Below are 27207 nucleotides of genomic sequence, written 5' to 3'. Positions count from 1 at the left end.
CTGTAACCATTTGTCTTTTTAATTTTTTGCATGTTTTTACTTCTGTAGAATTGTTGCAACTGAGCTCCCCTCCCCTTCCTAAACCAAAGCATAAAGGAAAATCAAGCCCCTTCCTCGGAGCCAAGAGAATTCCGAGTGTGAGCCACCTCTCGGCTGCCGGCTAAATAAAGGACTTTTAAATTCTTCTCAAAGTGTGGCGTTCCTCTAACTTGCTCGGGTACAACAGTCACTGTTCAATAGTTTTCTCATAAATATCTTTTTTTTTCTCTTTTTTACTTCAGTGGCAAAAATCCTAATACCTTTTTAACTCTGGGATTCTATCAAAAATTTTCTAAGTTTCATGTTAATATAAAAGGTTGGTGACAAATGCCTGAGGCATACTAAAAGTTGATTTAGACATGCCTGAAATATAAGATACATTAGTAACATTCTAGTATAGCTGGAAATTCATTTTTTTTTTTTTTTCTGAGATGGAGTCTCCCTCTGTCGCCCAGGCTGGAGTGCAGTGGCACAATCTCAGCTTACTGCAAACTCCGCCTCCCGGGTTCACGCCATTCTCCTGCCTCAGCCTCCTGAGTAGATGGAACTACAGGCACCCGCCACCAGGCCCGGCTAATTTTTTGTATTTTTAATAGAGATGGGGTTTCACCGTGTTAGCCAGGATGGTCTCGATCTCCTGACCTCGTGAGCCGCCTGCCTCAGCCTCCCAAAGTGCTGGGATTACAGGCGTGAGCCACGGTGCCCGGCCTGGAAATTCTTAAGAATCGTCTTTTACTTAACTAGTTTTAGTACTAGTAACTCATCAGAATTTTTTGCATTGCTATGAGGGAATGAAAACTGTGAATTGTATGGACTGAGTTATATGGGTGGGAATCATGTAAAATATACCTAACTGAAAATTTCCAGATTCAGTAATGCTGTGTAAGTGAATAAATATGGTACACAGGTGCTTTGAATAAACATACCATAAGGAAGCAGGTAAAACAGATTTGATAAGATTCTACATGTCATGAAAATTCTCTTTTCTCTTGGAAAATTCCCTTTACAGGAACCCACACCAATGACATGATCTTCAGGAAGGGAAGCAAAGCCCCTCTCAGTGTTATTGTTTTTGCCTTCAATTGATCACAGAACTCTCTCTTGCTATATATACACACATACATATACACTTTTTTTTTTGGAGACAGGGTCTCACTCTGTCACCTAGGCTGGAGTGGCAGTGGCAATGATCAAGGTTCACTGCAGCCTTGACCTCCTGGGCTTAAGCCATCCTCCTACCTCAGGCTCCCCAGTAGCTGGGACAACAGACAGATAATTTTTGTATTTTTTTTTTTGTAGAGACAGGGTTTCAACTCCTGGGCTCAAGCGATCTGCCTGCCTCAGCCTCCCAAAGTGCTGGGATTACAGGTGTGAGCCACTGAGCCCAGGCCGCAATGTATTTTAATCTAATATGTCCTTTCCTGTTGGGCTGACTTTGCATATGGCTGTTCCTGTTTTTCTTTTTTAGATAAGTTTGATAAGTATTCTCATAGGGAATAAGGTACAAGTAGAATTTTTTTTTTTTTTTTTTTTTTTTTTTTTGAGGCAGGGTCTCTCTGCTGTCCAGGCTAGAGTGCAATGGTGTGTTTGTAGCAACTTCGGACTCCTGGGCTCAAGCAATCCTCCCACCTCAGCCTCCCTAAGCTGTTTTCTTAATAAAAAAGAATACAGATGGGAAAATGTGACCAACAAAGTTTGAACAAGGAAAAACTAAAGATGCAAAGCAGCATGTGCCTTTCCCATTGGTTGTTTCTAACCCTCTTAAAAACAATATTCTGTTTTCAGGGAAATGCAAACTGTAGTTTACATTAGTTTTACGTCGTCTTCATCAATAGAGCTGACTGGTATGCAGGTAGGATTTGTGAGACATACATTATGTCAAAGTCCCCACCTTGGCATATTCAAACAGCAAATCTATGACGTTTCTAACTGAAACCAAACAATCACATCCACGCAGCAAAAATGCACAGTTCACAGGGATGAGCAAAATAAATACCTATGTTACACTGACATGGTATTAAAAAGGCAGGAAAAGCATTGACATTTGTATTTTAATAAAGGATAATAAAAGCCAAATTACAGCCAACTGTTAAAGCTTTTTTTTTTTTTTTTTTTTTTAAATTCTATGGTATAACAAAATCAGTTCAGGGGCTTTTTTCTGAACAAATGATCATGATCCCTCAGTCTTTCCCGTGGCATGCTCCTAAAACAACCCTCTATGTCTAATCAGTCACCTAAGATATCAAGTGGCAAGTCTTTCACATTTGCTGCTTATAATTCCTAAATGGTCCATATTGAGTATTTTCATTTCTGGGTAAGGGAAAAAGCATTTTGGTCCATTAATTCACCCACTCGCTCCTGGAGGACATTAACCAATTCTGCTATTACAAAGACGTGAGTGTCATCAATGTCTTGAATGATGAACTTCTTCCCCAGGGCATTGGACTCATCCAAGTACAGCAGAAACTGCTTCATGGCAGGATCACTGTAAAGACAAACACATGATTGTAAGACAGCTTGCTGTCAAATCACACGACAGAGACTTGAGCAATTAAATGTGAACATGTAGAATTTTTAGAATGATTTTTAAAGTTCTGTTACTCAATCCCTCAATTCCTCTCTGCCTCAAGTGTTAACAATTTATAGACATGGCTTCATTTTAGAACTATTAGTGTAAGTTGGCCGGGTGCGGTGGCTCACGCCTGTGATCCCAGCACTTTGGGAGGCCAAGGCGGGCGGATCACGAGGTCAGGAGATCGAGACCATCCTGGCTAACACGGTGAAACCCCGTCTCTACTAAAAATATAAAAAATTAGCCGGGCGTGGTGGCGGGCGCCTGTAGTCCCAGCTACTTGGGAGGCTGAGGCAGGAGAATGGTGTGAACCTGGGAGGCGGAGCTTGCAGTGAGCCAAGATCGCGCCATTGGACTCCAGCCTGGGCGACAGAGTGAGACTCTGTATCAAAAAAAAAAAAAAAAGAACTATTAGTGTAAAGTTGAAGAGGCAGAGGCCAATGGCAAGATTTTTAAAGAATAATTTGTCACTAAGTGGAAAAAATAAAAGAATATTGAAAGCTTTGCAGTTAGTAGGGCCTAGAATCACAGCTTTCTTAACTGATTTAAACACTGAATTTCTTCCTTGTCTATGCCCATTACATCTAAGGAACCAGTAGGTGTTCAATGTCTTAGCAGTGACAAATTAACTTACAAAACCAGTTAAACAGTCACTTTGGTCAGGCAGGGTGTATAGCAAGAGTCATACCTGGATTCAACCCCAGCTTCATCACTTACTTGTGTGACCTTGAATAGAATACGTACTTAATCTCCCAGAGCCTCTGTTCCCAACCTCAAAAGTGAAGCTACATAACAGAATTGTTTACGGAAATTAAAGGAGATAATGTCAAGGACAGTGCTTGGCTTGTAATAGGTACTCAAGGAAAGAGGTCCAAATTCAATTTTATTAACTTGTGGTTTTTGGTTTGGAAAGAATAGGATAGTCATAAGGGAAAAGAGGGATACAATTTCTTCGTGGGTAGTACAGATTTACAGCAAAATGTCTCTTTCACAAAAACCTTGAATCATGACAAAGGATACTCTTTAGATCTAATACACAATGTGTTTAGCAAAAAATGAATATAAAAATGTCAAGCTGCACCACAGATTTTTGCAATTCTTGAGAAAAAAATCTCATGTAATCTTTTGGTGTCTTGAGAAATGTCAATATCAATTGTAAAGGTAACAATTTAATCCAAAAGATGTCACTATAATTTACTGAAAACAAGGAAAAATAAGGTTTAAGTACAAGCACAGGTATTAACTGATGCTAACACAGGATTTACTTCTATCCCTAGATGAGTATGAGCCTCAGAACTGATTTGGGGGACTTTGGCTTTTACCAAGTGACATGATTTAACTTACAAACTGACTTAAATTTTAACTGTAAGGATCATATTGGCTGCTGGGTTGAGAAAAGACTGGGAGTGGCAGAGGCAAGGATGGAAGCAGGGGACCCATGAGGTGACATCCAGGCAAGAGATGATGATTTTGATGTAGGTGGTAATAGTGGAGGTGATGAGAAGTGGTTGAATTCTAGATATATACTGACATAAAACCAACATAATTTGCTAATACTGGACATGAGCTTTGAGAAAGAGGAACAAGGAAACTCCAAGATTTTTGGTCTGAGCAAATGGAAGACTGGAGGAGATTTTTACTGAGATAAAGAGGAATGTGTAAGATCTGCAGGTAAGATCAAGTTTGGTTTTAGGGTGGGCATGGTGGCTCATGCTGTAATCCCAGCACTTCGAGAGGCCTAGGCTGGAGGATTGCTTGAGGTCAGGAGTTAAGAGACTAGCCTGGACAGCACAGTGAGACCCTGACTCTATTAAAAAAAAAAAGGTTTAGTTTTTGATGTTATGTTTTGAGATGCCTACTGGCCCCCGAGTGAAGAAGCTGAGTAAGAAGTGACCACTGAGGTAGAAAGAAAACCCAAAGAGTCCTGAAAGCGATGTGAACAAAGGCTACTCAGGAAGTGGGAGTGATCAACTCTGTCAAAGGCTTCCTGAAAATTGACCCCTGGATTCAGAAAGTCACTGGACCTTGACAATAGCAGTTTTGGTGGAGTCATAACAGGGAAAGCATGACTGGAGTGGGTTTCATATGGGAGGAAAGAAATTAGAGACAGTGAAGAGAACCAAGTCTTCTCTTTACTGAGAAATTTTGCTACAACGACCAGAAAGGTAGACTGGAAGCTAGAAAGAGGTGTGGGACTCTGAACAGACGGGAATATCAACAGACCATAGGTCTGGCGAAGTTGAAGAAATGATGGAGTGAGGTATGAGAGGGAGTGAACTGGAAAGAGGAGGTGGTGGTCAGAGTTGGATGCCTGAAATGAGACTGAAGAGCTGGCATGAGGGTAAGGAAGGACAGGTCTAGCTACAACTATGTGAATGAGTGGCTGTGATGAGGTAGAGGATAAGCTCAGTGGAAGAGGAGGTCAGGGAACTGGGAGAACAGGGTATCTAAAGGACTACCCACACGGATACTAACATCACTAAGGATTTGAGAGAAGAGCTACTGAAGATAGTTTTTTCAAGGGAAAACCTTCAGGACAGATTGGGGTGTCTGTAGATGATTATAAAGAGGAGGGTTGGTGGGTAGTCCACTCTGATGATCTGGGATTGATAACTGGGGGTTTCTATGGAAGAGGGAGGGAGAATTTCTGGAAGTGGCAATAATAAGCAAGGTACTGATCCTGTTTCCTGGCCCAATGGTACAAGAGGGTGCCTTTCTAGAGAAAAAAGGCACCACCTGATAAGGTGGTGGGAGAAGCAGTGAGCTCAGGAGAAAGTCAGGTTTTGTCACAGCAAAAAAGGAAAAGGTGGGTGGGGAAAGAAAAAGGAAAGTTCAGAGAAGAGGCTGAGGCTACGGCGCATCCTGCTGCTGCCATCTCACTATGTCCCAGAAGGCAAAGTGGAAAGGATTGGGGTGGGTAGGTGGGGGAGGGTGGTGGGTAGGAGATGGTGAACAGGGCCATAGATCATGAAAGCGCAAGAGATAGCTTGGGAGTCTGTGGTTTATTGGGTGACTGAAAAAAAGGAAAAATCGGCACATAAGGCATCATGAGAATGACGATCTCCGGGATGACACTGACATGCAACTGAATGGCAACAACAGCTGGCGACAGGAGGATGAATGGGGTATTTTACAAACAGAGCATAATGGTCACAGGTTTAAGAAGATACAAAAAAATGTTAAACTTCACATTTTCAGCAATTCCCTAATTTGACTATTATACAGAATAAGAATTTAAATGAAAAGATTTTCTAGAACAGTAACACACTGTACACTGAGAAATTTCAGAGGTAAATAATTGACTAATTATTGACAAAGAGCACAGGTGTAAACATAAAATAGAAAAAAGCTTGAAGAGCAATTCTAGAAGGAACCTGGGGTTGATGAAGCAGGTTAAACAGGGTGCTTCCTGATGATATCGCAGAAAGGAAAATGAGGAGGCCTATAGGACAGAGAAACCAAAGTTTCAGTTTCTCGAAAACCATTGTTTTTCTACTCAGACTCTTTAAAAATTTAGTTGTTTCCCTCAAATCTTCCTTGCACATACAAATAAAGGTAGAAGGCAAGGGACTGGTGGGGAGAATAAAAGGAGAGTAATTCAACAGTAGACAGGTATGATGGCTGGGGAGGGGAGAGTCAGACAAAAACCTGGACTTCAGTGCTCTACAATTAAGCTTTCCTTGCAAACAAGGGACAAGGGAGGACTCATATGACCGTGGTGCCCACTTCACTCTCCAGGCCCCACAAATACCTCAATATATTCTATAAAAATCATAGAGGTTTCTAAGGATACACTTTACACAATGGGATTGTAAACTAAAAATACAGTTCTAAGCACCCCACCCCCTATCTGCCAACTGACTGGTGGACCCTCCCCTTGGCTAAGGGCATTCCAAAGTTAACCTGAAAAACTAGTTCAGGCCATGATGGGAATGGGGGTTGAGCATGCCTCATACCCACTACCCTTTGAATTCAGGCATAGCTGACCAGTATTAACATTAAAACAGAGATCTTGGCCGGGCGCGGTGGCTCACGCCTGTAATCCCAGCACTTTGGGAGGCTGAGGCAGGCGGATCACGAGGTCAGGAAATCAAGACCATCCTGGATAACACGGTGAAACCCCATCTCTACTAAAAATACAAAAATTAGCTGGGTGTGGTGGCAGGCACCTGTAGTCCCAGCTACTCGGGAGGCTGAGGCAGGAGAATGGCATGAACCTGGGAGGCAGAGCTTGCAGTGAGCCAAGATCGCGCCACTGGACTCCAGCCTGTGCAACAAAGCGAGACCCCATTACAAACAAACAAACAAACAAACAAAAAAACTGAGATCTTAAGACCCAGGTAACAGACTTTTTGTAGCAATAAAACACCAAATTCCAGCCTGACTTTTGTAAGGCATCACACAGCAGATGGCAGGCCCTGGAAGAAATTGTATTTTACACCAAAATATGTTTCTTTGACATATTTTGAGATGGTCCTGCAAAGCTGTCTCTTGTGGGGATAATTGACTCTGTAGAGAATCCTCATTCCTTTCCAGGTCTTTTCCCTGATCCAGGGGAATCTGGCACCTTTTTAGGTCTGATAAGAGCTCTGGGCCAGGTGTGGTGGCTCACATCTGTAATCCCAGAACTTTGGGAGGCCGAGGTGGGTGGATCACCTGAGGTCAGGAGTTCAAGACCAGCCTGGCCAACATGATGAAACCCCGTCTCTACAAAAAATACAAAAATTAGCTGGGCGTGGTGGCAGGTGTTTGTAATCCTACCTACTCAGGAGGCTGAGGAAGGAGAATCGCTTGAACCTGGGAGGTGAAGGGTGTAGTGGGCCGAGATCACACCATTGCACTCTAGCCTGGGAGACAAGAGCGAGACTTCGTCTAATAAGAAGAAAACAAAACAAAACACAAAACAAAACAAAAACAACTCTGAAGCCTGCTACCTGCAGACTTCATCTGCATGACAAAACCTTGGTCTCCACAGCTCCTTACCTTAACCCACACATTCCTTTCTATTGATTCCAGGTCTTTAGATAATAACTCCTTCAATCAACTGCCAATAAGAAAATCTTTGAATCTACCTATGACCGGGAAGCCCGCCCCCCATTCCCCTTGCTTTGAGTTGTCCTGCCTTTCCAGACTGAACCAATGTACATCTTACATGTATTGATTGATATTTTGTCTCCCTAAAATGTGTAAAGCCAAGCTGTAGCCCAAACACCTTGGGCACAAGTTGTCTGGACCTTCTGAGGATATGTCATGGGCATGTCCTTAACCTTGGCAAAATAAACTTCAAAATTGATTGAGACTTATCTCAGATACTTTTTGATTTACAGGATGAACAGTTGTTTTGTGTTAGCCCTTTAAAATAAACTTTGGGTCCAAATGTAACACAGTAATAAAAGACAAATTGGACATTAAAACATCGCTATCTGCATGTGATATATTAACTTGTTACAGTTTGAGCTCAGTACATTCAGATGACACCAATTTATTCTCAGTAACTGGCTACTACTAACAGGTATTAAAGGTAGCAAGAGTTAAGTGGTTACGAAGACTAATATCTTTGGGAATTTTCTAAATGGAATAAATTTACATCATCTTAATGAAGTCAGAGCTAAACCACTAAAACCAAGAAGCACCTCAGGACTCATATCTGTGCTGAATCATCACACCAGTGCTTTCAAACTGTTTGCCATTTGTATACCACCCTTGCTATTTTAGCCATCTCTTGTAACATCTCCGTTGCAAATCACTTAACATTTTTCTTTAAATTGCCTTTAAATCAACTAACTTTTCATCTGGTATAAAACCAAGAGTTTGATGTGTCAGTTTCCTCTTCTCAAGTAAATTAAACTGGTCATATAAAAAATTTTTTTGTTCTCTTTATTTTTTTGAGACAGAGTCTCACTGTCACCCAGGCTGGAGGGCAGTAGGCGCCATCACGGCTCACTGCAGCCTTGACCTCCTAGGCTCAGATGATTCTCCCACCTCAGCCTCCCCAGTAGCTGGGACTACAGGCACGTGTCACTGCACCCAGATATTTTTTTGTATTCTTTTGTAGAGATAGGGTTCTGTTATGTAGCACTCCTGGACTCAAGCAACCCACCTGCCTCGGCCTCCAAAACTGTTGGGATTACAGTTGTGAGCCACTGAGCCTGGCCTATTTTTCTATTCTACTCCCCCAAAATGTATGTTCTTCAAATCATCTTGAACACTAATGGTATTCCCCACACTTGGGGAAATACGCTAACTGACAAATGAGACAGCTTAGAGGAGTGACTAGCCAATGAATACTGAAATAACTCTTTAATATCAATCGCTGCAAACTTTTTTTTTTTTTTTTTGAGACAGGGCCTCACTCTGTTGCCTAGGCTGGAGTGCAGTGGCACAATCTCAATTCACTGCAGCCTCAACCTCCTAGGGATGAGGTAATCTTCCCACCTCAGCCTCCTGAGTAACTGGGTCTACAGGCGCACGCTACCATGCCTGGCTAATTTTTGTATTTTTTGTAGAAATGGGCTTTCGCCACATTGCCCAGGCTGGTCTTGAACTCCTGGGCTCGGGTGATCCTCCAGCCTCGGCCTCCCAGTGTTGGGATTACAGGCGTGTGCCACCGTGCCTGGCACGCCTCAAGCTTTTGAAAGACAATTTGACATTAAATTCTCAAGCATGCACCTGAAGTAAAGATAACATGTAATGATTTAAAAAGTCTCTTTAATTATTAAAAAAAAAAAAAAGACACTCAAAGTTTATGGGACATTTTGTCATGAAACACAAAGAGCCTGGAATATTCCTATCTGAACACAGAGCCATTCCACTTCTATATGGAGGGTAGCAGAAAAAAAAACAAAACCCAAAGCCAAGTGCATATATACATACTTGAAGTCCCAGGATCAAGGCTATTGTACAGAAAAGAAACATCTTTGCCCTGGAAATGTGAAGGGCAGATGTCATGAAACCTTCTTCTAAAGCAGCTTATTATAGCTCCCATAAAGTATGACTCTGAAAAGGATTACACCATGGTAATGGTATAATGGTAACCAGGATGATGCAGTGAGCTGTAAAATAGTCTGGTCAAAGCTGTCAGCATTGACAATCCATCAGAACAATCTTGGCTTAGTCAATGGTAAACTATCTTTCTCGATAATAACTGGCCAACAGATATGACTTCAAAAATTTTTAAGTATTACTCCATAAATTCCATATGTCCTGGGAGTAGACTGTCTTAGAAAATTTGTTATTGAACGTGAAATGGCTTTGTTTATAATTAGGTTTATTTCCCCTTTAAAAGCATTTTCCAAAGTGTTTTCTGAGTCTGGGTTTTGTTCAATCTGAGATATGGGTGTCTAGATTAGAGCCCAGAACATTATACGTGCTCAATAACAATTTGGTACATGAGTAGGGTCTTAAGAGAAGAGACACCATAGGAGACATTAAGTTAACCAGAAACACAGCTACCATTTTCCCAAGAAAACATATAATAGAAGTTTTACTGTTACAAAGACACAAAAGTCTAAAGAGAGTACTGGACCCAGAAAGCCTAGCCCCAGACCCCAGCTCCGCCAACCAAAATATGTACAATGTATAAAGTTACTCAACCTCTCAATTTCTCAGGCTCCCAACTAGAAACGAGAACAGGAATTTGATGCGGCTCCTCCTTCACATGTTTTTCCTTTTTTTTTTTCCTTCTCTTGTCCCACTGATCAGAAAACCCAAACCACTACCTTGCTGGTGATGTACCCGCTAACCCCAAGGCTTTAGTTATACAAAGAAAATAGCCATTCTTCTGTGCTCTTATGTTTAACCATGCCTTTTACTTAGGAAATCTAAGTATCAAACGAAGGTTGTGGAGTGTCCCACCTTGGAAAATAAAGCTGAACAACAGAGTCACTTCCAAGATGGCCAAATAGGAATAGCTCTGGTGTACAGCTCCCAGCAAGATCGACACAGAAGACAGGTGATTTCTGCATTTCCAACTGAGGTACCTGGTTCATCTCATTGGGACTGGCTGGACAGTGGGTGCAGCCCATGGAGGGAGAGCCGAAGCAGGGTGGGGCATCGCCTCACCCGGGAAGTGCAAGGGGTCGAGGGATTTCCCTTTCCTAGCCAAGGGAAGCTGTGAGTGACTATACCTGGAGGAGTGGTACACTCCAGCCCAAATGCTGCACTTTTCCCACTGTCTTCGCAACCAGCGGATCAGGAGATTCCCTCCTGTGCCTGGCTCGGTGGGTCCCACGCCCACGGAGACTTGTTTCCTGCTAGCGCAGTGTCTGAGATTGACTTGGGACACCGGAGCTTGGTGGGGGGAGGGGCGTCCACCATTGCTGAGGCTTGAGTAGGCGGTTCCATGCTCACAGTGTAAACAAAGCAGCAGGGAAGCTCAAACTGGGCAGAGTCCACTGCACCTCAGCAAGGCCTACTGCCTCTCTAGATTCCACCTCTGAAGGCAGGGCATATCTGAACAAAAGGCAGCACACAGCTTCTCCAGACTTAAACGTCCCTGCCTGACAGCTCTGAAGAGAGCAGTGGTTCTCCCAGCACGGCATTTGAGCTCCGATAATGGACAGACTGCCTCTTCAAGTGGGTCCCTGACCCCCATGTAGCCTGACTGGGAGACACCTCCCAGTAGGGGCTGACAGACACCTCATACAGGCAGGTGCCCCTCTACGACGAAGCTTCCAGAAGAAGGATCAGGTAGCAATATTTACTGTTCTGCAGCCTCTGCTGGTGATACCCAGGCAAACAGGGTCTGGAGTGGACCTCCAGCAAACTCCAACAGACCTGCAGCTGAGGGTCCTGTCTATTAGAAGGAAAACTAACAAACAGAAAGGAGTAGCATCAACATCACCAAAAAGGACATCCACACCAAAACCCCATCCGTAGGTCACCAACATCAAAGACCAAAGGTAGATAAAATCACAAAGATGGGGAGAAACCAGAGCAGAAAGGCTGAAAATTCCAAAAACCAGAACGCCTCTTCTCTTCCAAAGGAACACAACTCCTCACCAGCAAGGGAAGAAAACTGGATGGAGAATGAGTTTGACGAGATGACAGAAGTAGGCTTCAGAAGGTCGGTAATAACAAACTTCCGTGAGTTAAAGGAGGATGTTCTAACCCATCGCAAGGAAGCTAAAAATCTTGAAAAAAGGTTGGACGAATGGTTAACTAGAATAACCAGTGTAGAGAAGAGCTTAAATGACCTGATGGTGCTGAAAATCACAGTACGAGAACTTCGTGAAACACATACAAACTTCAATAGCCGATTTGATCAAGTGGAAGAAAGGATATCATTGATTGAAGATCAAATTAATGAAATAAAGCGAGAAGACAAGATGAGAGGAAAAAGAGTGAAAAGAAATGAACAAATCCTCCAAGAAATATGGGACTATGTGAAAAGACCAAATCTACGTTTGATTGGTGTATCTGAAAGTGATGGGGAGAATGGAACCAAGTTGGAAAACACTCTTCAGGATATTATCCAGGAGAACTTCCCCAACCTAGCAAGGCAGGCAAACATTGAAATTCGGGAAATACAGAGAACACCACAAAGATAATCCTCAAGAAGAGCAACCCCAAGACACATAATTGTCAGATTCACCAAGGTTGAAATGAAGGAAAAAATGTTAACGGCAGTCAGAGAGAAAGGTCAGGTTACTCACAAAGGGAAGCCCATCAGACTAACAGCGGATCTCTCAGCATAAACCCTACAAGCCAGAAGAGAGTGGGGGCCAATATTCAATATTCTTAAAGAAAAGAATTTTCAACCCAGAATTTCATATCCAGCCAAACTAAGCTTCATAAGTGAAGGAGAAATAAAATCCTCTACAGACAAGCAAATACTGAGAGATTTTGTTACCATCAGGCCTGTCTTACAAGAGCTCCTGAAGGAAGCACTAAACATGGAAAGGAACAACTGGTACCAGCCACTGCAAAAACATGCCAAATTGTAAAGACCATTGATGCTAGGAAGAAACTGCCTCAATTAATGGGCGAAATAACCAGCTAGCCTCGTAATGACAGGATCAAATTCACACATAACAATATTAACCTTAAATCTAAATGGGCTAAATGCCCCAATTGAAAGACACAGACTGCCAAATAGGATAGAGTCAAGACCCATTGGTGTGCTGTATTCAGGAGACCCAGCTCATGTGCAAAGACACGCATAGGCCCAAAATAAAGGGATGGAGGAAGATCTACCAAGCAAATGTAAAGCAAAAAAAAAAAAAAAAGCAGGGGTTGCAATCCTGGTCTCTGATTAAAAACAGACTTTAAATCAACAAAGATCAAAAGAGACAAAGAAGGCCATTACATAATGGTAAAGGGATCAATTCAACAAGAAGAGCTAACTAACCTAAATGTATATGCACCCAATACAGGAGGACCCAGATTCATAAAGCAAGTTCTTAGAGACCTACAAAGAGAATTAGACTCCCACGCAATAATAATGGGAGACTTTAATACCCCACCGTCAATATTAGACAGATCAACAAGACAGAAAACGAACAAGGATATCCAGGACTTGAACTCAGCTCTGGACCAAGTGGACCTAACAGACATCTACAGAACTCCCCAACCCAAATCAACAGAACATACATTCTTCTCAGCATCACATCACACTTATTCTAAAATTGACCATATAATTGGAAGTAAAACATTCCTCAGCAAATGTAAAAGAACAGAAATCACAACAAACTGTCTCTCAGATCACAGTGCAATCAAATTAGAACTCAGGACTAAGAATCCACTCAAAACCACACAACTACATGGAAACTGAACAACCTGCTCCTGAATGACTACTGGGTAAATAACAAAATTAACACAGAAATAAAGATGTTCTTCGAAACCAATGAGAACAAAGATACAACGTACCAGAATCTCTGGGACATATTTAAAGCAGCGTGTAGAGGGAAATTCATAGCACTAAATGCCCACAAGAGAAAGCAGGAGAGATCTAAAATCGACACCCTAATATCAAATTAAAAGAACTAGAGAAGCAAGAGCAAACAAATTCAAAACCTAGCAGAAGACAAGAAATAACTAAGTTCAGAGCAGAACTGAAGGAGATAGAGACAAAAAAACCCTTCAAAAAAAAAAAAAAAAAAAAAAATCAATGAATCCCGGAGCTGGTTTTTTGAAAAGATCAACAAAATACATAGACTGCTAGCAAGACTAATAAAGAAGAAAGAGAGAAAAATCAAACAGACACAATAAAAAATGATAAAGGGGATATCAACCCGATCCCCCAGAAATATAAACTACCATCAGAGAATACTATAAACACCTCTATGCAAATAAACTAGAAAATGTAGAAGAAATGGCCAAATTCCTGGACCATACACCCTCCCAAGTCTCAACCAGGAAGAAGTTGAATCTCTGAATAGATCAACAGCAGATTCTGGAATTGAGGCAATAATTAATAGCCTACCAACCAAAAAAAGTCCAGGACCAGATGGATTCACAGCCAAATTCTACCAGAGGTACAAAGTGGAGCTGGTACCATTCCTTCTGAAACTATTCCGATCAACAGAAAAAGAGGGAATCCTCCCTAACTCATTTTGAGGCCAGCATTGTCCTGATACCAAACCCTGGCAGAAACACAACAAAAAAAGAGAATTTTAGGCCAATATCCCTGATGAACATCTATGCGAAAATCTTCAATGAAATACTGGCAAACCGAATCCAGCAGCACATCAAAAAGCTTATCCACCACGATCAAGTTGGCTTCATCCCTGGGATGCAAGCCTGGTTCAACATACGCAAATCAATAAACGTAATCCATCACATAAACAGAACCAATGACAAAAACCACATGATTATCTCAAAAGATGCAGAAAAGGCCTTCGACAAAATTCAACAGACTTTCATGCGAAAAACCCTCCATAAACTACGTATAGATGGAATGTATCTCTTATTATCTCATAATAAGAGCTATTTATGACAAACCCACAGCCAATATCATACTGTATGGGCAAAAACTGGAAGCATTCCCTTTGAAAACCGGCACAAGACAAGGATGCCCTCTCTCACCACTCCTATTCCACATAGTATTGGAAGTTCTGGCCAGGGCAATCAGGCAAGAGAAAGCAATAAAGGGTATTCAGATAGGAAGAGAGGAAGTCAAATCGTCTCTGTTTGCAGATGACATGATTGTATATTTAGAAAACCCCATCATCTCAACCCAAAATCTTAAGCTGATAAGCAACTTCAGCAAAGTTTCAGGATACAAAATCAATGTGCAAAAATCACAAGCATTCCTATACACCAATAACAGACAAACAGAGAGCCAAATCATGAGTGAACTCCTATTCACAACTGCTACTAAAAGAATAAAACACCTAGGAATACAACTTAACATGGGATGTGAATGACCTCTTCAAGAACTACAAACCACTGCTCAAGGAAATAAGAGAGGACACAAAGGGAAAAACATTCCATGCTCATGGATAGGAAGAATCAATATCATGAAAATGGCATTACTGCCCAAAGTAATTTATAGATTCAATGCTATCCCCATCAAGCTACCACCAACTTTCTTCATTGAATTGGAAAAAACTACTTTAAACTTCATATGAAACCAAAAAAGAGCCCACATAGCCAAGACAATCCTGGGCAAGAAGAACAAAGATAGAGGCATCACGCTACCTGACTTCAAACTATACTACAAGGCTACAGTAACCAAAACAGCATGGTACTGGTACCAAAACAGATATATAGACTAATGGAACAAAACGGAGGCCTCAGAAATAACACCACACATCTACCACCATCTGATCTTTGACAAACCTGACACACACAAGCAATAGGGAAAAGATTCCCTATTTAATAAATGGTGTCGGGAAAACTGGCTAGCCATACGCAGAAAACTGAAACTGGACCCTTTCCTTACACCTTATACAAAAATCAACTCAAGATGGATCAAAGACTTAAACACACCTAGGACCATAAAAATCCTAGAAGAAAACCTGGGCAATACCATTCAGGACACAGGCATGGGCAAAGACTTCATGTTTAAAACATGAAAAGCAATGGCAACAAAAGCCAATATTGACAAGTGGGATCTAATTACACTAAAGAGCTTCTGCACAGCAAAAGAAACTATCATCAGAGTGAACAGGCAACCTACAGAATGGGAGAACATTTTTGCAATCTACCTGTCTGACAAAGGGCTAATATCCAGAATCTACAAAGAACTTAAACAAATTTACAAGAAAAAAGCAAACAACCACTTCAGAAAATGGGCAAAGGATATGAACAGACACTTCTGAAAAGAAGACATCTATGCAGCCAACAGACATATAGAAAAATGCTCATCATCACTGGTCATTAGAGTAATGCAAATCAAACCACAATGAGATACCATCTCACACCAGTTAGAATCGCAATCATTAAAAAGTCAGGAAACAACAGATGCTGGAGAGGTTGTGGAAAAATAAGAATGCTTTTTTTTTTTTTTTTTTTGAGACGGAGTCTCGCTCTGTCTCCCAGGCTGGAGTGCAGTGGCACAATCTCGGCTCACTGCAAGCTCCGCCTCCCGGGTTCACGCCATTCTCCTGCCTCAGCCTCCCGAGTAGCTGGGACTATAGGCGCTTGCCACCACACCTGGCTAATTTTTTTTTTGTATTTTTAGTAGAGATGGGGTTTCACCGTGTTAGTCAGGATGGTCTCGATCTCCTGACCTCGTGATCCGCCTGTCTCGGCCTCCCAAAGTGCTGGGATTACAGGCGTGAGCCACCACACCCAGCCAGGAATGCTTTTACAGTGTTGGTGGGAGTTCAACCATTGTGGAAGACAGTGTGGCGATTCCTCAAGGATCTAGAACTAGAAATACCATTTGACCCAGCAATCCCATTACTGGGCATATTCCCAAAGGATTATAAATCATTCTATGATAAAGACACATGCACACGTATGTTTATTGTGGCACTATTCACAATAGCTAAGACTTGGAACCAACCCAAATGTCCATCAATGATAGACTGGATTAAGAAAATGTGGCACATACACACCATGGAATACTATGCAGCCATAAAAAAGGATGAGTTCATGTCCTTTGTAAGGACATGGATGAAGCTGGAAACCATCATTTTCAGCAAACTATCACAAGATCAGAAAACCAAACACCACATGTTCTCGCTCATAAGTGGGGGGGTGAACAATGAGAACACATGGACACAGGGAGGGGATCATCACACACCGGGGCCTGTGGGGTGTAGGGGGGCTAGGGGAGGGATAACATTAGGAGAAATACCTAGTGTAGGTGACGGGTTGATGGGTGCAGCAAACTACCATGGCACACGTATACCTATGTAACAAAACTGTACGTTCTGCACATTTAACCCAGAACTTAAAGTATGATAACCACTGCAACCACAGATGCTGACCACATACTGTACTCTTCATGTGCTTTACCCAGCCCAGCCTGCATACCTTATCCCCGATGTCAATTCCCACGCTTTGCCTAATCGAAAAGTCCCTATCAACTTTTTTGGGAGTCAGCTGCAGAGTTCTTACTACTGTACTGTCTCCCTTGCACTTGTGGATAAACGCTGAAATAAAAGCCTCATCTGGGAAAACTGTGTAGCTCTGTGTTAATTTTTATTATATAGGGAGCCAAAGAGCCTGTGATCTGTAACAGCAATGTTAGTACCATAGCTACACTGCAAAGTTGATGGACTAGAGAATATTTCTAAAACATCTTGCTCATAGTAGGTACTCAAATGAGCAATTAAAATGCCAAGACCATGTGAGAGGATATAGGCAAAGAGGTTTAAATTACAATTAATTCTATCCCTATCAAATGATCTACTGTTGGGAACAGGCACCCCAAAATCTGGCCACAAACTGGCCCCAAAACTAGCCATAAACAAAATCTCTGCAGCACTGTGACATGCTTGTGATGGCCATGACACCCATGCTGGAAGGTTGTGGGTTTACTGAAATGAGGGCAAGGAACACCTGGCCCACCCAGGGCGGAAAACCGCTTAAAGGCGTTCTTAAACCACAAACAATAGCGTGAGTGATCTGTGCCTTAAGGACATGCTCCTGCTGCAGATAACTAGCCAAACCCATCCCTTTATTTTGGCCCATCCCTTTGTTTCCCATAAGGAATACTTTTAGGTAATCTATAATTTATAGAAACAATGCTTATCACTGGCTTGCTGTTAACAAATAAGTGGGTAAATCTCTGTTTGGGCTCTCGGCTCCGAAGGCTGTGAGACCCCTGATTTCTCACCCCACACCTCTATATTTCTGTGTGTCTGTCTTTAATTCCTCTAGCGCCGCTGGGTTAGGGTCTCCCAGACCGAGCTGGTCTCGGCAATTTACTATTTCAATTACAAAACCATTAACCTGTGAATATATATGGTATAATTCTAAGACATACATATATCCTTTTAAAAAGCAAACATAGACTGGGCGCGATGGCTCACACCTGTAATCCCAGCATTTTGGGAAGCCGAGGTGGGTGGATTACGAGGTCAGGAGTTCAAGACCAGCCTGGCCAAGATAGTGAAACCCTGTCTCTACTAAAACTTCAAAAATTAGCCAGGCATGGTGGCAGGCACCTGTAATCCCAGCTACTTGGGAGGCTGAAGCAGGAGAATCGTTTGAAACCACGTGGCAGTGGCTGCAGTGAGCCAAGATTGTGCCACTGCACTCCAGCTGGGTGACAGTGAGACTCCGTTTCAAAAAAAAAAAAAAAAAAAAAAAGCAAACACAATATTATACTTAGTTTTATAATGGAGAGATAGTATATGTAAAGTTTAGTAGCCTGGGTGGGCTCTGGGGCCAGAATACCGGGATTTAAAATCCCGGTTTAACAATAGCTGTGTAACTGAGCAATTGATTAATTTCCCTGTATCTCACCTTGTACATCCAGAAATGGAGATGACAGCACCTACCTCAAAGGGCTGTTGTGAAAACTAAATTAATATTAGCAAGTGCTTACTACAGCACATGTCACATGGAAAACAGTGTTCGTACAGGAAGCCAGGTGTTTTCACTTAACATCATTGTGCAATGTCATTTCCCTGAATCACTTAAAATGTCTGCGAATATTTTAACAGCTATATTATTCGATTTAAATATGCCACAATCAACAAATTTCTTTTTCTAGCACATTAAATACATACATTTTTATCGGCAGTTCTGATCATTTCCTAAAACTTTTTTTTTTTTTTGAAATGGAGTCTCACTGTTGCTCAGGCTGGAGTGCAGTGGCACGATCTTGGCTCACTGCAACCTCTGCCTCTTGGGTTCAACTGATTCTCCTGCCTCAGCCTCCCCAGTAGCTGGGATTACAGGCATCCACCACCACGCCCGGCTAATTTTTGTATTTTTAGTAGAGACAGGGTTTCACCACGTTGGCCAGGCTGGTTTCAAACTCCTGACCTCAAGCCATCCACCCGCCTCGGCCTCCTGAAGTGTTGGGATTACAGGCGTGAGCCACTGCACCCAGCGATTTTCTAAAGATAAACTTATAGAAACGGAGTTATTGTGTTAAAGGATATAAAAGCACAAAACACCCATCACAAGTTGCTTTCAGTTGTTTCTTGGGATTACACTTCCATCAGCAGCTTGGTGGGGTGCTTGCTTTTTAACAGCTATGACTGGAACACAACAGCCTCCTCATTTATAAGCTATTTTGATATATAACATGCTAAAAGGAGGCCTAGTATACACACCTGTTTCAAACTAAAACTTTAATTTATCAAGAATCTCATCTTATTCACTGTGAATCTCACTGTAGGAATAGAGAGGCTCTAAAGGAACATTAACAAATTTGGGATTTTGGCTGAGATCACAAACCTGGACTCAATTCTGTTAACAAAATTCATTCAGTAAACAAATATTTACTAAGCCATATCTATATATGTATATGTGTATGTGTGTGTGTGTGTGTGTGTGTGTGTGTGTGTGTGTGTGTGTATATACATATATAAAATATATATATACACATCTCAGGCACTGTTTTGGGTGCCTGGAAAACTTCAGTGAACATGGCCCTACTAAGAAACAAAGGCTGAGAAAAGATTTATACATGCTGAGAAAAAAACAGAACAATGGTTAGACTGGTTTTGCCATACTTCTTACTTCGCTTCTCATAAACAATATAGGTTTAGAAGCCAAACTCATAAGGATAAGTGTGGTTTAATAATACATATTTCTCCAGATTCTTTGCTATTGTGATGTAAACTGGTTGGAATTTGCACCTTGGCAACAAATCTTTGCTGAAGCACTTGCCAAACCAACTGTGGCAACTGTTATACCAGAGGTCTGCTCCAGCATCTGGAACTGGACACAGACATACTGTGGTCATGTGTTGCTTGCTTTGGTAATTGCTTGGTGGCTAGATTTGGGAGAATACTTAGTGTGAGCCTGGCAATTGATGGTGGATCCCAACAAAGAGGAAATTTTCACCAACCTTTCAGTTTTGACATAAAAGTGCAAATTTATAAACATAAAACTTTTTTTATAGCCTTCAATTTTAGTATTTGATAAGCCCTTGGGAGTTAAGATTATAACTATATCCAAGTGCCCTGATTTTTCAATTCACTGAAGGTGAGAATAAATGGCCATCATCATAATTTGGTTTACTTCTTTAGCAAATCTCTGCAGACTCAAAATCAGTTAAACGTAACTGACAGAAATGGAGTTTAAATATGGCAGTTAAGTGAAGCCAATCTAAGATATATGTGGATCAGCACTACATAAGCTATTACACATCAGCTTATATTAATACAATGATGGGACTGGAATTTGGAGAGATTCCTGGGACAGTGGAAGCAGCTGTGAGATAGGAATTCAGCACGACTAGTTTCCAAGACAGGAGAGCCAGTAAACAACAGGTCAGAAGACCCCACTGATAAGCGAGGATACAGTAAAGAAACCAGCCAGAACCAAGATGGCGACAAAAGCAACCTTCACCACTATCATACACAAATCATAATGCATGCGCACGCTAAAAACCACCCCCACCAGCACCATGACAGTTTACAAATGCCATGGCAATATCTAGAAGTTACCCTGTATGGTCTGGACTGGGGACTCCTGGTTCCACAGAATCCCTGTCTCTTTTCCAGAAAACTCACGAATAATCCACCCTTGTTTAACATATACTCAAGAAATGGCCATAAAATAGCCAGTTAGCAGGCCCGCCTGCTGCCCACCCTCCCCACCCACACTGCCTATGGGGTAGCCACCCTTCTATTCCCTCATTTTTAATAAACTTGCTTCCACTTTACTCTGTGGCTCATTCTTGAATTCTTTCCTGCGTGAAGCCAAAAACCAACTTGGCCTCCAGGGCTGAGCCTCAATTTTGGTATTCACCTGCAACAGCTGTAGAAGATCCTTGAGTGGTCTGCCTGTAAACTCCAGACCTATCAAATTCCATACTCCAATACACCTAAATGCTTCATACAATCCATGGATATTATGAAGTAATAAACAGACTTACACTGATAATCGTATTATTAACAGGCTTCTCCTTGGCATCAAATATGGACATGAGGGAAACTGAAGGACTTTTCCAGTTACCATCCTAACATCTGTATCTAACTGTGGAGGGGAATCCACTAGCACTGGCCATACCCTTTCCTTTGGGAATCTGTTATTTCTTAGGCCCAAAATCTTTTCGGAAGACTTGTGTTTTTGGGAAGACAGAGTTACCCTTTTGAAAAATTGTGCAGACTACACTTTAGAATTCACTTCAAAGGGAAAAATTAGTTTTGCAAGGATGGTACGTACCTGCAAAACAAAATTTAATAGTCCTGGTGCAAAACACTTCTCCACAGGGAAACATTATTAAACTGAAGCTGATTAACAGTATTATTGCTTCTCAAAATTTAAACGCATCTTAACAAGATTCTTTGTATGCACAATTCTGATTTAGTAGATTTAGGATGAGGTCTGAGATTTTGCATTTCTAACAAGCTCCAGATGATGCTATTGCTGCTAGTCTGGGGATTACCCTAAAGTGCAAGGTGATGGACAGTCATTAGAGAGACCAGGCAGAATTCAGAGGTCAGATACGGGACAGCAAACCAGGAACTGAGACTTCAGAGTCTCCCCAGAGTTTTGTTCTTTAAGATGCAATCCAGTCATCTTTTTTTTTCAAATTAAAACGTAGGTTTAATGCAATTCCAACCAATATGCCAAAAGGATTATTTTGGAAACAGACTAAATTATTTCAAGGTTATTCTATAATAGGCAACAAAAGAGATGAATGTGGGAAGGGATGAAAGAGAATAGCAAGGGGAGTAAAATTATGTGATTAAGGAGGCATCAAGCATCATTAAGAAAGGAAACAATGGTGGAGAACTAGCTATTTGGCAAAACGAACAGACAAAAACACCCAAAACAAAAAAGAAGCTAGGCTGGGTGCAGTGGTTCATGCCTGTAATCCCAGCACTTTGGGAGGCCGAGGCAGGCGGATCATGAGGTCAAGAGATCGAGACCAGCCTGGCCAACATGGTGAAACCCCGTCTCTACTAAAAATACAAAAATAAAATTAGCCGGGCGTGGTGGTGTGTGCTTGTAATCCCAGCTACTCGGGCAGCTGAGGCAGCAGTATCGCTTGAATCCGGGAGCCAAGATCGCGCCACTGCACTCCAGCCTGGCAACAGAGCAAGACTCTGTGTCAAAAAAAAAAAAAAAAAAAAAAAAGCTAATTTAGATCCTCATCTAATAATATGCCTCTCCTCCGAATAAATTCTAGATGAATGACTCTAACACACCAAGAAAAACACAAAATCCCCACGAGAGAAGTGAATATTTAACAAACCTATGCCACTCCTCCCAATAAATTCTAGATGAATGAATCTAAAACACCAAGAAAAACACAAAACCCTCACAAGAGAGAAGTGAATATTTAACAAACCCAGGGGTGCAGATTAAACTTAGAATTGGAAGAAACAAGAGGGAAAAAAAGTGATAGCTGACACTCTGTGTATGTGTATCCTCTGTATTTAAAAATAACACTAAAGGCCAACGAGGAAAATGTTTACGTTATGACAAATTAATAGGAAAATAAGTACATCAAACCTAGAGTCTTCAAAAGACAACAGAACAGTGTGTTTAGAACTTCTGGGGTCCAGATCCCACCCCCTTTGCTTTTCCAAGTGAATACCTCTCCCCCGCAGTAGTTTACTCTCATCAACGTACATTCTAGTCTTTCACATTAAAATAAAAATAGCAAGAACCTGAGCGCCTCACCATGTCCTTCCTCAGCTACCAATCCAGTCCTCTATGAGATTGCTCATGATCACAGTAAAACTTCTCCAAAGTCTCCATCTCCACCTCCTCACCTCCCTTTCCTTTTTCACAGTACTCCAATCTGGCATCTCCCCACCACTCCATTCAAATGGCTCCCATCAAAACTCCAGTCTTCATCTCATGCCAGTTCTCAATCAGTGCCCAACATAGCCGCTCATCCCTACAAAACACTTCCTCCTTTGGCTTGATCCTCCCTCCAGCCTCACTGGCTATTTTCTTCTTAGTTGCCTTTGTTGGTGTCTCCTGTATCAAAACTCCACATCTGCACTATGCATAAGGTAGCCCACTAGTCAGGTCACTACAGAGTCTTTGAAACACGGCTAGTCTGTGAGATGTGCTGTAAAATTAAAATATCCATTCGACTTTGAAGATGAAGATTTTTTTGAAGACTTAGTACGTGTTCAAAGCATAGTGTTTTGCATAGACAGGGTTAAACAAAAGATATTAACTTCACTTGTTTCATTTTACGTTACTTTTAACGTGGCTAGAAAAAATGTAAGACTATATCTGTGGCTTGCATTAGATTTCTATTGGCTAGTGCTGTTCTAAATGTTGGCAGTGTCCTAGGGTTTGGTCTTGCTCCTCCTCAGCCTTGCTGTTACAGTAAACAGTATCATTATCCATGCACTGGCTCATATTAGAGGCACCGAAAGGTAAACAGTAGTATTTTCAGACAATGGGAGTGTCCACAGAGCAGGGTTCCTAGGGTTCCTGGACACTGGATTGCTTTGAGGAACTCAACTCTGCCCATTTATGGTTTTTAGTTTCTCCTCTGGAATGTACCTAAAGGAATTTAAGAAACCTTCTCCATTTGGCTCTGTTGTTTTTCTCTTTTTTAAAGTCCACAGTTTGTAATGGTAAAGACTTAAGCAAGTTCCTGAACTCTTTCAGGCCCTAAAATTCTAGTCATGTTTGAGGAGAATGCAAACACTGTTTCTCTAAAGACGACTCATCTAACAAATATGCTGCCTCTGATCATGCCAGTCCCATCAATTCAAGAGAGGGACCGAGATCTGGCACCAGGAACTTTGCAACAAAATCTGTGCCACTTGTTAAAAGCGAAAGACTTGATTTCATTCATATCTTAAAAACAACAGGGTTTTAGAAAAGACATACATAAAAGTCAAGATTCAATATTTAAACTTAAAACTCATGAAGTATCAAAACTACTAACCATTCTATAAGCACTCCTTTCAAGACGTTGACCATGTTTTCTCAGAAGGTTCAGATGACCTGAAGAATGCTAACAAAAAGAGTAAGGTAACATCAAATTAAAAATCATTAACTTTCATATACTTTGGGGATCTGCCTCTGAAACGAGGCAAAATAATTAAATGTCAATATTTAACAGTTAAGTCTATGAAAGACAGTTAACATTAAGAAAAGAGACATTCTGATTTTTTAACAAAATTAAAATAAGTCTACTTGGAATATTAATGCCACATCTTACTTGCCAACCAATTCTACCCAAGGTCAATTAGCCCTAATAGAAGCAAGCGGCCTAACTCTACACCAGTGTGCCCAACCCAGGTATAAACCGTCCATTATTCAAAGGATTTCTTTTCCCATTCAGGAGAATGACAAAGGGTAAGATCCTGGGAGACAGGAATCAAAGAAGATAGTTCTGAAAGGTGCTTCAAAAATTATACAGTGAGCCCAACCACCTCCTTTTAGTTTATATTTTATTTTATTGAGACAGGGTCTGGCTCTGCCGCCCAGGCTGTAGTGCAGTGGCGCGATCTCTGCTCACTGCAACCTCTTGCCTCCTGGATTCAAGCGATCCTCCCACCTCAGCTTCCCGAGTAGCTGGGACTACAGGCATGCGCTAAGCCCAGCTAATTTATTGTGTTGTATCGTGCATGTGTGTATATATAATATATATAATTATATATTTTATATATAATATTATATATTTTATATATAATATTATATATTTTATATATAATATATATTTTATATATAATATATAATTATATATTTTATATAATATATAATTATATATATTTTATATAATATATAATATATATATTTTATATATAATATATATGTATTATATATTATAATATACACACACACACACACACACTTTGAGACAGTCTCACTCTGTTGCCCAGGCTGGAGCGCAGTGTCGTGATATCGACTTACTGCAACCTCTGCCTCCCGGACTCAAGCGATTCTCCTGCCTCAGCCTCCCAAGCGGCTGGGACTACAGGCGCCCGCCACCACACCAGGCTCATTTTTGTATTTTTAGTAGAGGCAGGGTTTCACCATGTTGGCCAGGCTGGTCTCGAACTCCTGATCTCAAATGATCCACCTACCTCGGCCTCCCAAAGTTCTGGGACTACAGGTGTGAGCCACCGCGCCAGGCCAATTTATTGTATTTTTAGTGGAGACGGGGTTTCACCTTGTTGGCCAGGCTGGTCTCGAACTCCTGGCCTCCAGTGATTCGCCCGCCTCGGCCTCCCAATGTGCTGGGATTGCAGGCGTGAGCCACCGCGCCTGGCCTCAGCCACCTCATTTTACAGGTGAGGAGACCAAAGGAAGAAATTAAGCCCTAGTTCCTGGCCAAAGGAAAAAAGTGCAAGCCAGATCTCCAGATCTTGTGCCCCTTCACTAAATAAATCACGTCCCGTCCCGTGCGGACCTGGGCTGGAAACAAACCACTCAGCATCCGCCCATTTAATTAACTTCCACTTACACCTGGGCGCAGGGCGAGCCCTAGCCCCACAGGAAACCCACGATTAAACGAGTGCGGGACTGCCGTGCGGCCCCGCCAAGAAGGGCCCGGAGAGAGTGGGGGACACCGCCCTGTGCCCCCAGCACCCGGTAGACAGGCTTCTGGGGCTTTTCTCTTCCTCTCCCCTTTCTTTGGGACCCCTCAGTGTTCCCACATCCAACTTCCCTCAGCCGCTCGGATGCCCGCCACACACCTCGACCCTCAGATGCAGAAGCGCCTCGGCGTTGCCGGCAGAGTGCGCCTGCGCCGATACGTCATCGCGCTAGGGACGCTGTTGTGGGTGGAGCCAGCCGGCAGGAGGCGGGCCCGCCGGGCCGAGGGGGTGGGGTCACGAGCCGCCCGCAGCCGGGTGGAGATCCCCGGCCGGGAGCCGCGGAAAGAGGAGGGCTGCCCAGACAACGCGGTCCGGCGAGCAGTTGGGCACGGGCTGAGTCCGCCTGCCGGCAGGTAGGACGTGAAGGCCGGGCTGGTGTGGGGACGGACGGGGGCGTCGGCGCAGCTGGGCGCGGTGGGGAGCGGAGAGTGGGGAGGGCAGGGGCCGGGCACGGCCGAGCACCGCCATCAGGCGCGCGGACCGGACCGACCAGCTGACGCTCGGCTGGGCGTGAGGGCCTCTCTCTGGTGGTCGCGAGCCTGACTCGTCTTTCCCGGTCGCTGCCTTTCTCTGGCTGCTGTCGAGGCCTCGGGGAGTGCACCTGCTGGTGCGTCTTCCCGGGCTCGGTAGTCACGGAGAGATAAGGAGGAGGAGGAGGAGGAGGAGGAAAGGGCCTCATCAGTCACTTCTGAGCCTTCCAGACCACCGCTTCCTGCTGCCTCTCTAACCCCTGAGATGGAATAGATTGAATGCTGAGAGAGCTCTAAACTCGGCAACGGTCATTTTAAAGTGAAAGACCCCAGAAGGTTCTAAAGTTAGTCCCTTTCCCCAAATCTGTTCTGTAGTCTAAAGGAACACTCTCATTATTTTTACTAGTTGAGATATGAGATTCTTGTTTTCTGTTCCTTAGGTTAAATTGTGCTTCCCGAATTAAGCTCATGCTGCCTTTTTTTTTTTTTATGTGATGGAGTCTCGGTCTGTCTGCCAGGCTGGAGTGCAGTGGCGCGATATGGGCTCACTGCAACCTCCGTCCCCTGGGTTCAAGCAATTATCCTGCCTCATTCTCCCTAGTAACTGGGATTACAGGCGTGCGCTACCACGCCCGGCTGATTTTCGTATTTTTAGTAGAGACGGGGTTTGTCCATGTTGGCCAGGCTGGTCTGGAATACCTGACATCAGGTGATCCCCCACCTCGGCCTCCCACAGTGCTGGGATTACAGGTGTGAGCCACCGCGCCCGACCTCATGCTGCCTTTTTTTTTTTTTTTTTTTTAACATCGTGTGTGTTCATGTGATCGCTAAGGAACCCAGCTCTTCCATTTAGTTCCCTCTTTCTATCCCTCAAATCTTTTCCAACTGGTGATTTCCATATTGTTGCACTCTCTTTAAAATAAAAAAATTGCCTCCAAGTCTTCTTCTTCCCGAGTATCTTTTATTTGCTTGTTTTTCATCTTGCATACATTCTCTTCCTTGATCTCATCAGTTCCATTTTTGTGCA

At 42.5% G+C, this 27207-nt stretch overlaps 2 protein-coding genes across 9 annotated transcripts in view; one reads left to right on the top strand and one right to left on the bottom strand.

Moving 5' to 3' along the window:
* Positions 1-2076: 2076 nt before the first annotated feature.
* Positions 2077-25912, bottom strand: GTF2H5 (general transcription factor IIH subunit 5). Of its 3 annotated transcripts, none has more exons than XM_054491669.2 (3): positions 25810-25912; positions 24054-24122; positions 2077-2524 (listed from the first exon to the last, which is right to left on the bottom strand). In XM_054491669.2, exons 2-3 carry the CDS (start codon positions 24086-24088, stop codon positions 2344-2346), a joined length of 216 nt encoding a protein of 71 aa, XP_054347644.1. In that variant the 5' UTR covers positions 24089-24122; positions 25810-25912; the 3' UTR covers positions 2077-2343. The 3 variants fall into 3 exon arrangements, with proteins under 3 accessions (XP_054347644.1, XP_054347645.1, XP_063522846.1); XM_054491670.2 differs by having other exon boundaries at positions 25578-25815; XM_063666776.1 differs by lacking the exon at positions 25810-25912 and adding an exon at positions 25198-25340.
* Positions 25911-27207, top strand: part of SERAC1 (serine active site containing 1) — a 57701-nt gene continuing 56404 nt past the window's right edge. For 2 of the 6 annotated variants that reach the window (XM_054491667.2, XM_063666774.1), the window contains exon 1: positions 25922-26063. The gene's annotated coding sequence lies outside the window, so the exon portion shown is untranslated. Of the gene's footprint in view, positions 26064-27207 lie in introns of all 6 variants that reach the window. The other 4 variants (XM_054491666.2, XM_054491668.2, XM_063666772.1 and 1 more) reach the window with 4 other exon arrangements.

This window comes from Pongo pygmaeus, chromosome 5 (assembly GCF_028885625.2).
Source record: "Pongo pygmaeus isolate AG05252 chromosome 5, NHGRI_mPonPyg2-v2.0_pri, whole genome shotgun sequence".
In the NCBI taxonomy this organism is placed as follows: domain Eukaryota; kingdom Metazoa; phylum Chordata; class Mammalia; order Primates; family Hominidae; genus Pongo; species Pongo pygmaeus.
Note: the sequence above shows the minus strand (reverse complement) of the source record. Positions and strands in the feature narration are given on the sequence as shown.

Bases quoted from the DNA above. Each gene is read 5' to 3' on its own strand.
- GTF2H5 (XM_054491669.2), bottom strand. From the start codon at position 24,088: ATGGTCAACGTCTTGAAAGGAGTGCTTATAGAATG. The intron at 2,525-24,053 runs GTTAGTAGTTTT...TTGTCTTTACAG, and splicing joins AAAGGAGTGCTTATAGAATG to TGATCCTGCCATGAAGCAGT.